Source organism: Chiloscyllium plagiosum, chromosome 33 (genome assembly GCF_004010195.1).
Source record: "Chiloscyllium plagiosum isolate BGI_BamShark_2017 chromosome 33, ASM401019v2, whole genome shotgun sequence".
Lineage (NCBI taxonomy): Eukaryota > Metazoa > Chordata > Chondrichthyes > Orectolobiformes > Hemiscylliidae > Chiloscyllium > Chiloscyllium plagiosum.
Window position 1 is genome coordinate 36,572,528 of NC_057742.1, and position 12,342 is coordinate 36,584,869.

General features: G+C 41.3%; 2 protein-coding genes across 4 annotated transcripts in view; both read left to right on the top strand.

Moving 5' to 3' along the window:
• The window catches only part of LOC122540019 (integrin beta-3-like), a 99,762-nt gene extending 97,363 nt beyond the window's left edge, over positions 1 to 2,399 (top strand). Inside the window, exon 16 of the transcript XR_006309230.1 lies at positions 2,389 to 2,399. The gene's annotated coding sequence lies outside the window, so the exon portion shown is untranslated. The remainder of the gene's footprint in view (positions 1 to 2,388) is intronic.
• Positions 2,400 to 5,096: 2,697 nt separating this feature from the next.
• The window catches only part of mettl2a (methyltransferase 2A, methylcytidine), a 62,690-nt gene continuing 55,444 nt past the window's right edge, over positions 5,097 to 12,342 (top strand). The window contains exons 1-4 of one of the 3 annotated variants that reach the window (XM_043675312.1): positions 5,098 to 5,529; positions 6,082 to 6,173; positions 8,123 to 8,239; positions 8,353 to 8,523. In XM_043675312.1, coding sequence (XP_043531247.1) covers positions 5,499 to 5,529; positions 6,082 to 6,173; positions 8,123 to 8,239; positions 8,353 to 8,523 — 411 coding nt within the window. In that variant the 5' untranslated portion in view covers positions 5,098 to 5,498. Of the gene's footprint in view, positions 5,530 to 6,081; positions 6,174 to 8,122; positions 8,524 to 12,342 lie in introns of all 3 variants that reach the window. The other 2 variants (XM_043675311.1, XM_043675310.1) reach the window with 2 other exon arrangements.

Consider the following 12,342-nt stretch of genomic DNA (forward strand, 5'->3'; position numbering starts at 1 on the left):
AAGTCTTGTCCCTGGGGGTGGGGAGACCAGAACTAGAGGGCATAGGTTTAGGGTGAGAGGGGAATGACATAAGAGACCTAAGGAGCAACTTTTTCATGCAAAGGGTGGTACGTGTATGGGATGAGCCGCTAAGAGGATGTGGTGGAGGCTGGTACAATTGCAACATTTAAGAGGCATTTGATTGGATATATGAATAGGAAGGGTTTGGGGGGGATATGGGCCGGGTGGTGGCAAGAGGGACTAGATTGGGTTGGGATATCTGGTCAACATGGACAGGTTGGACCGAAGGGTCTGTTTCCATGCTGTACATCTCTATGACTCTATCTGAGTCCATGTGTTTCTGTTGATGTGGAGCCATTTGCATGTTGCTGAAACTGCATTACATCGAGGCAAGTGAATAAAAAGCCATCACACTCAGGATGTGTGACTTGTAGGTGATTGGATCGGATCAAATCAGGACAACAAGTGTTGGGTGAGGAGGTGGAATCTTGATGGCAGAACAGGAGGGTGTTTGGTGAGAAAGCCAAAGAGCCACATAGAGAGCTCAGAGTCCTCAGGTGCTGCCAACGAAACAGCTAAGATGAAGCCATGTAGATTAGATTAGATTCCCTACAGTGTGGAAACAGGCCCTTCGGCACAACAAGTCCACACTGACCCGCCAAAGAGTAACCCATCCAGACCCATTTCCCTCTGACTAATGCACCTAACACTACGGGCAATTTAGCATGGCCAATTCACCTAACATCTTTGGACTGTGGGAGGAAACCCACGCAGACACGGGGAGAATGTGCAAACTCCACACACAGTCACTCGAGCCTGGAATCGAACCCAGGTCCCTGGTGCTGTGAGGCTACAGTGCTAACCACTGAGCCCCTGTGCCACCCCTAGAGGCAGATGAAATAAATGGCATATGTCAGAGTCAGGCAAAATGGAACCAACGTATTGTTGAAGAGGAGAGTATGAAGCTATAGAGAAGCTGGTGTCACCTGCAAGGATCGTTAGTACAAGGGAGCTAGACAGTAATAAAGCTAACAGGAAATTTGGGAAAATAAACCCTTCATTCAGAGCATGGTGAGATTGTGATGACGTGGCTTGGTTGAGATGAACAGCACAGTTATCTTGTATTTATATAACACTTCTCACAAACCTCAAGATATCCAAACCAATTTACAACCTTGCTTCAAATCATAATTACAAATCAGTGTTTCTTCTGCCAATAATACAAACAGGCTTGAAGGGCTTAATGGCCCACTCCTGCTCCTAGTTCTTGTGTGGTATTGAAAACTAAAAATGCTGGAAATCACAGTGGGTCACGCAGCATTCATGGAGAGCAAGCTAACGTTTAGAGCTGACGTGAAGTGTGGAGTAGGCAGTATTTTTGGTGTAGTGGGGAAGGCGGTAGACTGCTGGGGGAGGAAGGCAGCTGATGGTCATGTGTTTGTATGATTGGCATTAATTTGTAATTATGCTTTGAAGCCTGTTGATATGATTGGGGAAAACTCACCTCAGATGTTTCTTGACATCTTAGCCATCTCGTCATTCTGTCCAAGAAGCCACTAGAATTGTTGTGTATTGCACTGAGTAAGACATGGTCAGTATGAACTGTCTTTATTAAATCACTTTATTTAACCCTCCCTAGCTCACAGGATAATATAAGAAACAAGATTAATGGTTAATGGTAGGGTTCTTAGTCAGGTGGAGGAACTGAGGGATCTTGGGGTCTATGTACATAGATCTTTGAAGGTTGCCACTCAGGTGGATAGAGTTTGTAAGAAGGCCTATGGAGTATTATCGTTCATTAGCAGAGGGATTGAATTCAAGAGTCGTGAAGTGATGTTGCAACTGTACAGGACTTTGGTTAGGCCACATTTGGAGTACTGTGTGCAGTTCTGGTCGCCTCACTTTAGGAAAGATGTGGAAGCTTTGGAGAGGGTGCAGAGGAGATTTACCAGGATGTTGCCTGGAATGGAGAATAGTTCATATGAGGATAGGTTGAGAGTGCTAGGCTTTTTCTCATTGGAACGGAGAAGGATGAGGGGTGACTTGATAGAGGTTTATAAGATGTATCAGGGAATAGATAGAGTAGACAGTCAGAGACTTTTTTCCCCGGGTACGTACTATCTTTTGAAGTTCACTTGATTTGGCAGTTGAAGGATTTGTGTCCAGGTGCTAGTAATTAATAATTTGTAGCAATTTCTGTTGGAGAATGTTATTGAGCAATGGAATCTGCAGATGGACAATACTATCATAGAGAGATAGTCGAGATAAAGATTAAACCACATCAAAAGGTCTTGTTCAATTAGGTAACTAATGGGCAGACGAGGCAGTAAAGAAAGCAGTCACAACAGGCTCTGAGCACTGGAAAGGTGCTGACTGCAGCTCGTGAAGAAGGGAAAGGTGTTAGCATCACATCGCATTCAGCAAAGCCTCATAAAATATACCATTAAAATGCTTGAGTGTTCTCTGTTGCAGAGGATGGGCAGATGTTGGCAGTGGAAAGGAATGAGAATCTATGTAACAAATTACTGTCAGTAATGTGCCCACATTGACCCAGTTAGACCAGTCTAGAACCGCAACTCACACCAGACCAGACCAAGGTGGCCATAGGAACAATTACAAATAGACTTCACAGGAGCCCTTTCACTGAGTCAGGGAGAAACAGCTCGTTGATCAAGAATGACTAGTTTAGGGGTTGGGTGAATCCTGTACAACATGAGATGTTCAATGAGAAATGTTGTACAAACAATAGCGGATGAGATAATCCCAAGATGGAGAATACCATAAAGATGGATCTAGATCAATGAACACATTTTACAGGATGACTGATTAAACATTAAGGAGTGATTAAGATGTGTCAAGTAATTCAGGAGACACAGAATTTTGGCCTTTATTACTTGGAATTTAAAAATAGGAAAATTTTATTACAACACAACAGAATGTTTTAGAGGCTGCACGAGGACTAGAGTACAATTTTGATCTCTTAGTTAAAAAAGATACACTGGCACTAAAGTCAGGTTCAAAAAAGATTCAATAGACTAATTCCTGCAATGAAGGGATCAACTTATTGAGAACAGCTAAATAAGTAAGGCCTTTACTCATTAACACTTAGAAAAATGATGGATGCTCTCTTGAAATAGACAAGGTTCTTATCGAACAAAAACAGAAGTTGCTGTAAAAGCTCAGCAGATCTGGAAGCAGCTATGAAGAGAAATCATGTTAACATTTTGAGTCCAGTGACCCTTCCTCAGAGCTTTTCCAGCAACTTCTGTTTTTGTTTCTGATTTATAGCATCCACAGTTCTTTTGGTTTTTATTCAAGGTTTTGAAGGAACTTGAAACGGTAAATGATTCCACATGTGGAGGAATCTTGAACTGGAGGACAATTTTTTAAAACTGAGATGAGAGGGAATTTCTTCTCTCAGAGGTTAGCAAATGTTTGGAATTCTCTACCCCAAGGAGCATAGATTATTTAAATTACTTAAAGAGGTGATGAATAGATTTTTGAAATATTGAGGATTTGAGGTCTTAGGCAAACTTGAGGGGGCAGATTGGTTTACTGATGCTCCTGGTTTTTATGTTTATAGAAAGTTTGTAAGTAGCTGGGAATCAAACAAAATTTCAGGCCCCCTGCCACTGCAGAGTTTAGGCATAGCAGAGTCAATGCATAGGAAATAGAGAATTAGGAAAAGCCTCCCAGCAGATGACACAGGGATGGGTAGATCTGTTGCTCAGTATCCTGATGGGAGCAGTTGAGCCATACTCTCTAAGTGGCATGTCTTGTGGTAATAAATCTTTCCAAGTACCTCCTTAGGAGCTATTAACAATCAGACGATTCGACAGAAACTGTCGGATCCTCCTGGAAAAGTAACTGTGTGTGGCTTGTCTTTTATTGCCAATGCACTCAACTCCAACTGACTGAACCCAAAGGTAGGCTCGGGGTAGGGACAGCAACTTTGGGAATGATAATGAGAGTGATGGGCACACTCACAGATCAACAAACTTACCACAAATGTAACAACACTACACAATACCTTCCAAGTACTACTACAGAGGATACAGAACTCCAGAAAATGGAGCTTGTAAAAGATATTAAATGTTTATAGGATAATGTTCAATGTGAGCTGGTACGTGTTGTTCTGAACATCTTCAATACTGGTTCATAAGAATGGTATACCCCATGTATAGCTAATGCTCACTTGATTAATCTGTCATAGCACAGACACCATGGGCTGACCAACTACCAGCTCAGGGGCTTAACACATATATGAGATTAATGCAGAATGTGTTAGACATGATGTTACATTGATCTGCAATGAGGGAGTTATTATATGAGAGAACATAATATACAACAAATGCAATAGAGATAGTGAGAAACATCAAAATACTAGTTTAGGTAAATGCAGTGAAGGAACCTAGTTCAGTAGCATAACCCATCTGATATACAGAAGATATTACAATGGGAACTTGATCAATTGGGCAGCATGATGGCTGAGTGGTTAGTACTCCTACCTCACAGCACCAGGGACCCGGGTTTGATTCCAGCCTTGGGTGACTGTCTGTGTGGAGTTTGCACATTCCCTCCATATCTGCGTGGGTTTCCTCCCACAATCCAAAAGATGTGCAGGTTAGGTGAATTGACCAAGCTAAATGGCCAAGTCAGGGATAAATATAGGGTAGGGAAATGCGTCTGGGTGGGTTACTCTTCGGAGGGTCGGTGTGGACTTGTTGGGCCAAAGGACCTGTTTCCATACTGTAGGGAATCTAATCTTTTATTTAAAAAAAGGGGCAATAGGCTGAGAAGTGGCAGATGGAGTTTAACTTGGAGGTACTTCATTTTGGTAAAATAAATAAGGGCAGGACTTATAACGTTAATGGTGGGGCCGTCGGTAGTGTTGACAAACAGAGAAACCTAAGGATTCAGGTACGTTATTCTTTGACACTCATGTCACAGGTAGACAGAGTGGTCAAGAAGTCGTTTAACACGGCAAATGGGACTAGATTAGGTTGGGCTATCTGGTTGGCATGGACGAGTTGGATCGAGTTTCAGTGCTGGACATCTCTATGATTCTATGCTAGCCCTCATTGCTCAGTCCATTGAGTATAAGAGTTGGGAAGTTACATTGAGGTTGCACAGCCACTTTTAGAATATTGTACAGTTCCGGTCACCCTACAATACTAAGGGCATGATTAAACTGGAGAGAGTTCAGAAAATATTTTCCAGGATGTTGTCGGGACTAGAAGGTATGAGTTATAAGAACAGGCAGGGACTTTTGGTCCTGGGTGGGTCGGAAGCTGAACTTCTGTAGCACCTCAAGGTTCCCACCTTCCTCCCAGCGTCACCGACAGGTCTTCCCCTATCCCGGCATGCCATTGCAGCCAAACCTGGAGGACCTCCCGCTCCTCCATGATCCCAGCATGCTTTGGGTTTTATCATGGCAGCGCTCATTCAGACAGAGTCTAAGCTTCAGAGACCGCAGTTTGGGAATCGGTACTTAACTGATGCGGATCGCGTTTTTCAGCATAATGCCTGGTAAGAATGTACGACACGTGGACAGAATCCTTGAGAGAGGTTCCCCTTCTGCACTGGCCAAATTTGCATTGCCGTAGTTCTCCTATAAATGCTCCCCTGCACTGTGTACCGTTCATGTACCTTTCTGGACACGTCCATGCATTAGGATACTCAAATCTTCTTTTATTTCTCCATTTGTTTTCATGCTGAAGTATGAAGTTCACCGCTATCTCGCTCACGTGCATAACATTCCACTTTCCCAACTTTAGCACGCAAAATTAACCAACGTTTCACCTTCATGACACTCACAAATAAATTTTTAACTTCTTTCTTGGCGCGAAGGCTGTATTAATCGTCTATTTAGAGAAGTCGGATTTTTCTTTTACTATCAGTGTACTATCACGGCGTTATGTGCTAAGCATGTTGTATTGAACAGTGCTGCATGTAGAAGTCACATGGTCCTTTCGCTGAAGGATATTAATTGCATTTTTGCCGTAATTCAGAAGCACAGTATTGTTTCCAATAGACAGGAGTTGCTGGATCGAATTGCTTTCATTTTCTCCTGTTATACAGGGATAATGTGGAGTGGTCTGAAGAACAAGAGGCTACAGCCAGGAAAAAAGTTGAGGAAAACTGTGCCCAGCTGGTTTCTTCAGAGAAACAAGGTGAGTGAATCACAGGAACTTGCCTTTCATAAGCCAACATCAGTTAAAGGAAAACCCTGAAAAAATTCTAAACAGCAGATGAGATATTTTATTGCTCCGTATACATTTGGCAAGTTGAACACACCATACTTAACCTCTGCCTATAAATGAACTCAATTTTCCAAGAATTGGGAACTTTCTTTGATATTCACACAAACAACTGGTAGCTATTTCATTATGCCATCATCAGCTGTCACAGTTGACAGTGCAATACACAGGATGACAACATCACAAGAGAATAACTGGTGCAAACAGTGGGAGTGATCATTACACATTTTAAAATCATCACTCACTACACAGCCTCAAAAATGAATCAAACCTGTGACTTGATGTGTAGAATCACTTTATGTATCCAACTAATTAGCAGCCGGTTATTGAAAGAATGAGGAAATTAATGTTGAGGCAGAGTAGATGATTTTATACAACTCCCAAAGAAAATTCCATGTCTATATCTCAAAAATGAAAGAAGTTGTGCAATTAGTGCATAGATCCTTATATTTCATATTGGACAATGTGTTAAAAGTAATCTTTGATTTTGTGTGCTTTTTAACATTTTACTCCAGTAGCGGTGTTCCAAAGAGATCAGAACTGGGTCCACTTTTGTCGTTAATATAAATGACTTGGATGAGAATATAGAAGGCATGGTTTGTATGTCTGCGGGTGACACCAAAATTGGTGGTATAGTGGACAGTGAACAAGATTATCCAAGATTACTAAGAGGTCTTGATCAATTGAATCAATGGGCTGAGGAGTGGCTGATGTAGTTTAATTTGGATAAATGTGAAGTATTGCATTATGGTCAAACAAACAAAGGCAAAACTTATACAGTGAACGTTGGTAGGCCCCTGGGTAGTGTTGTTGAGCAGAGAGACCTACGGATTCAGGTACACAATTCATTGAAATTAGTGTCACAGGTAGACAGGGTGTTAAAGAAGGTGTTTAGCATGCTTGCCTTTATTGCATAGACCTTTGAGTATAGGTGTTGGGAACACCATGTAGAGGTTGTATAGAATGTTGGTAAGGCCTCTTCTGGAGTACTGTGCATAGTTCTGGTCACCCTGTTATAGAAAGGTTATTTAAATTGGAGAGGGTTCAGAAAAGATTTACCAGAATGTTGCCTGAAATGGAGGGTTTGTGTTGTAAAAATACACTAGATAGGTGAAACCTTTTTCACTGGAGCATAGAAGATTGAGGGGGACTTATAGAGGTTTACGAAATCATGAGGGGCATAGATAAGGTGATAAACAAAGATATTCTCCCTAAGGTGGGCACGTTCGAAAGTAGGGGTCATATTTTTAAGGTGAGAGGAGGAAGATTTAAAAAGGATGTGAGGGGCAACTTTTTACAGTTGTTAGTGTGTGGAATGAACTGCCAGAGGAAATGGATGCAGGTAAAGTTACAGCATTTAAAAGATATTTGGATAAGTAAATGAATATGAAAGGTTTAAAAGGATTTGGGCCAAATGCAGGCAGGCAGGTAGGACCAGTTAACTTTGGAAGCTTGGTCGGCATGGATTAGTTGGACCGAATGGTTTGTTTTCCATGCTGTATGACTCTATCTCTGTGTCCTTCAGTCCCTGTCTGTCTGTGTCTGTTTGCTTTTCTCTACTTCATTTATGGTCAATGTTCCTTCCTTCCTTCCTTGATTTTATTCAAGACCTACTAGATAGTCTCCTACCCAAATACCTTCTTTTCCAGGATCTGAAAGGTTTGGAACTGTTTGTTTCTTTCAGTGTTGGCCGGAAAAGCTTTATAATTGAGGTCCACAGTGCTTTTCAGTTGATGTTTCAAACATAGACCTTGTAACCTCTAATTATGAATGTTAGTTGAATATTAGAGTATTGCTGTGATACATTAGGCTATAATAAAAATAATACTGTCCTTTTTAAATTTGGCTTGCTTTCCAAACAGCGGAGTACGAGAACAAGGCTAACAGTTACTGGAATGATTTTTACAAAATTCACGAGAACAGATTCTTCAAAGATCGTCACTGGCTTTTCACAGAGTTCCCTGAGTTGTTTCCCAATTGTAAGTCCTCTTTGGATAAATCTGGGCTGACTGCAGCAGCATCTGACCATAGCAAAACTGAATCCAGGAGCTGTCTTGACCAGACCATTGAAAATGACTTTCACTTACCCCAGATTGGTACAGAAGAGACAGAGCAGAATAATTTCAAAGTTGAGGTTGACAATGTGCAGGACAGCCAGAAAACAGACAGGCTTGTGGACTTGTCTTCAGGGAATATGCTGGGTGAGACAGGATTACCAGACACAAACCAAGCAGGAGCATCTGCAACACTCCGTATACTTGAGGTAATGTGGAATATTTTGTGATTATTTTACAGGTACATAAGTAGAATATACAGCACTGAAACAGGCCATTCAGTCACAATGGCCCAACTAGTATTATTGCTCACCTCAAGTCACTTATCATCTTATTGCATCTGACTATCATGAACCACTATTGCCTTCTGCCTAACACGTCTGCTCAGATTCTGATTAAATGCATCTGCACAATTCACTTCAACCAGTCCCTGTGGTATGGAGTTCCATATTTACACATGTTTTGCGGAAAGAATGTACTACTTAAGCACCCTAATTACTTAGTGCTTGACCATGCAGGATCATGTAATACTTCCCATGTCAAACAGGGGGCTCCAGACAGACAACTGGTCTGTGCTGTAATGGAAGCAGAATTTTCATTCTCTCTGTCTCCAATTGTTCAAAATGTGATTTCAGACATTTGGAGCAATGTAAATTTAAATTTGATGTTCTACTTTTAAGACTTCTTTATCTGCAATGTGAGAGATCAACTATTCCTTAATCTATTTCTCAAATAAGGATATGCTGTTTGTATGAAAAAAAAGTAGGATGCTTTGCTGCGTAACGAGGATCCAGTGTTAACCTCAGTTGGATTTATTTATTGGCAGAGCACGTCTTTCCATCTGTAATGTGAAGATGATGTCAAAAAATTCATTAGCTCTTGTGACTGTCCCATCATAAATACACAGGAACATCTAAAGTTTTTGCCAGGGCTACCACCACTGTACTTGCAGTTTCTGAAACTAATATTGAAAGCAACTAGTGGGAGGAATAGCAGGTTATCAAAGTTGAAAAAAGTATCTGGAACAGTAGAAAAGCCTGTTTCTGTCAAAAAAAAAATTATATTGTATCAAATGTGCAAGAAACAATTCTGAAGAAGCTATTTTAAACTCCTGCATAAACTAAGGGAGTACTGCATTGTTGGAGATGCCATCTTTCAGATGAGGTGTTGATTGACCCAAGGCCCATCTGCCCCATCAGTGGATGTGGATTATCTCCACATTTGGAGATGAACAGGGAGTTTTCCCTGGTGACATGACCAATATTTAGTTTACAGTCATTGCCAAAATAAATTAGATGGTCAAGGTGTATAACTGTTTATGGGAGCTGCTCTGTGCAAATTGATGACTGTACTGGGGAGGCAATGACAAAGTGATAATGCCACTGGACTAGAAATCCAGAGTCCCAGGCTAATGCCCTGGGAACGTGGGTTCGAATTCCAACGTGACCGATAATGAAATTTTAGATTACGTCATTAGATTACATTACATTACATTACATTACATTACAGTGTGGAAACAGGCCCTTCGGCCCAACAAGTCCACACCGACCCGCCGAAGCGAAACCCACCCATACCCCTACATTTACCCCTTACCTAACACTGCGGGCAATTTAGCATGGCCAATTCACCTGACCCTGCACATCTTTTGGACTGTGGGAGGAAACCGGAGCACCCGGAGGAAACCCACGCAGACACGGGGAGAACGTGCAAACTCCACACAGTCAGTCGCCTGAGGCGGGAATTGAACCCGGGTCTCAGGCGCTGTGAGGCAGCAGTGCTAACCACTGTGCCACCGTGCTGTCCACAAATTTGAATTCAGTTTTACTAAAAGCTGGAATTATGGTGACTATTAAACCTATCTAGTTTTTCTTTTACTGAAGGAAGCTGCCATCCTAACCTGATTTGGTCTACATGTGACTCCAGATCCATCATAATATAGTTGACTCTTAAATGCCATTTGGGCAACTCGGATGAGCAATAAACACCCATATCCCATGAAGAAAAAAATGTTTCTAAAGCACTTTTGGACATGTTGAGATCCTAAAAGATTTAAATATAACCAAAAGGTCTGTCTGATGTGAAGTATTTGAGAAGCAAAAGAAACCAGATAAACAGCAGCATGTTTAAATTAATCACTGATTTTAGCTACGCATGGGAACATTTTAACTTTTAGAGGGAAGGAGGCTGAAGTGCAGCTCTAACTACAGCACCTATGGGACCAAGAGTTGATGGAATAGTGGTTGATCAAGAAGTCCACATAATCAATATAAAGCACACAGTAAGTAATAGAAATGTAATGCAGGGGGTATACACTGTGATACTTTACTTATAACATAAATCACTTAAATAATAATGCAACTTTGCCTTAAATAAAACTTTACCAGCAAAGAACCTTCTCATATCCTCAACTGACTAGGCGGACATTATGGAGATCGCAATAATACAGTCAATCTCTAATAGTTCAGCTAATGTTTTGCCTGTTTACCAAGTGTGCAGGTTAACACAAAGTTTGCTGTAATTTATACAGACTGTAGTGAGCAGGCTGATTTGTCTCAGTTGATTGGAGAGAGTTGGAAAAGTTAGAGAAAGATTTTCTAACTTTTAAATAGAATGCATCATATTTCCAAAGTAGAACGACTGTCAGATGATCTGTAATGGTCACCTCTAGCCCATTAGCTTTATTTTCCATTGCAGCACTGAGTTAGTAAATCTGAGCTACAGTGACAGTTGGGATCCTACATTGACTGACTGAGCATTGAACTTGCCTTGTGTAAGAGGATATTCGATCAGGCACTTGCCTTTCAATATCAAATGACCTCCATTTGAAGCGTGGACAGGATTTCATCTGGCCCCAAGTATGGTGAAAGAACCCCTCAGACACATGTTGCACCTTGTGTGAAGGATGATGAATTCCCAATGCCTGTGTCATTGCACCCCAATATATTTCCTTCTAGAGGAATGATCAAAATACCAAACAATACGTTTGTCTCATGTTGGAAGTCAGTGTCAAGCCTTGTGACTTGAGTAGGAATATAAAGGGATCAAAAGATTTTATTACAATCTGTAGCCTGAAAATTATCATTAGCACTGTTACCTTTGATATTATTGTAAAGCCCTCCCTTCACAGATTATCCAACCTTTGTTTACTCTACCACAATTTCTGATGACCCTCAGTGTCTGTGTCAGTAACTTATCCTGTATGTGAATCTGTAACTTGTCATCACTGGACAGACAAGATGTATGTTACTTCAGTCCCTAATTACAGGTTCCTGTGGCTTTCTTTTTGTGTGTCTTATGCTGAGCCTTTTGCACAATGTCACCTTTGTGTTGTTTTGTGGGAAAGGTCACAACTTTGTTAGTTTTCTTCATCAGAAGCAACAGATGCTTTTTGAAAAGGCACACTCGAGAAGGCTATACCCAACAGAACGATGCTGATAGGAATAGGTGCTTAGATCTTCATGTTAGCTCCAGCTCTGTAATAACGCAGCTACTGCATCTTGCTTTGAATGTAATCCCTGTAAAGTTGCTTGCTTTATTTTAAAACATTTTTTAAAACCATCTTCAGTTTAAAGTCAAAAGTTGAAATATGGGGAGAACATCTGTCTTTATTTTTCAAACATTATTTTAGAACATAAGAACATTACAGCACAGAACAGGCCCTTCGGCCCACGATGTTGTGCCAAACATTTGTCCTAGCTTAAGCACCCATCCATGTACCTATCCAATTGCCGCTTAAAGATCACCAATGATTCTGACTCTGCCACTCCCACAGGCAGCGCATTCCATGCCCCCACCACTCTGGGGGTAAAGAACCCACCCCTGACATCTCCCCTATACCTTCCACCCTTCACCGTAAATTTATGTCCCCTTGTAACACTCGGTTGTGCCCGGGGAAAAAGTTTCTGACTGTCTACTCTACCTATTCCTCTGATCATCTTATAAACCTCTATCAAGTCACCCCTCATCCTTCGCCGTTCCAACGAGAAAAGGCCGAGAACTCTCAACCTAGCCTCGTACGACTTCCTCTC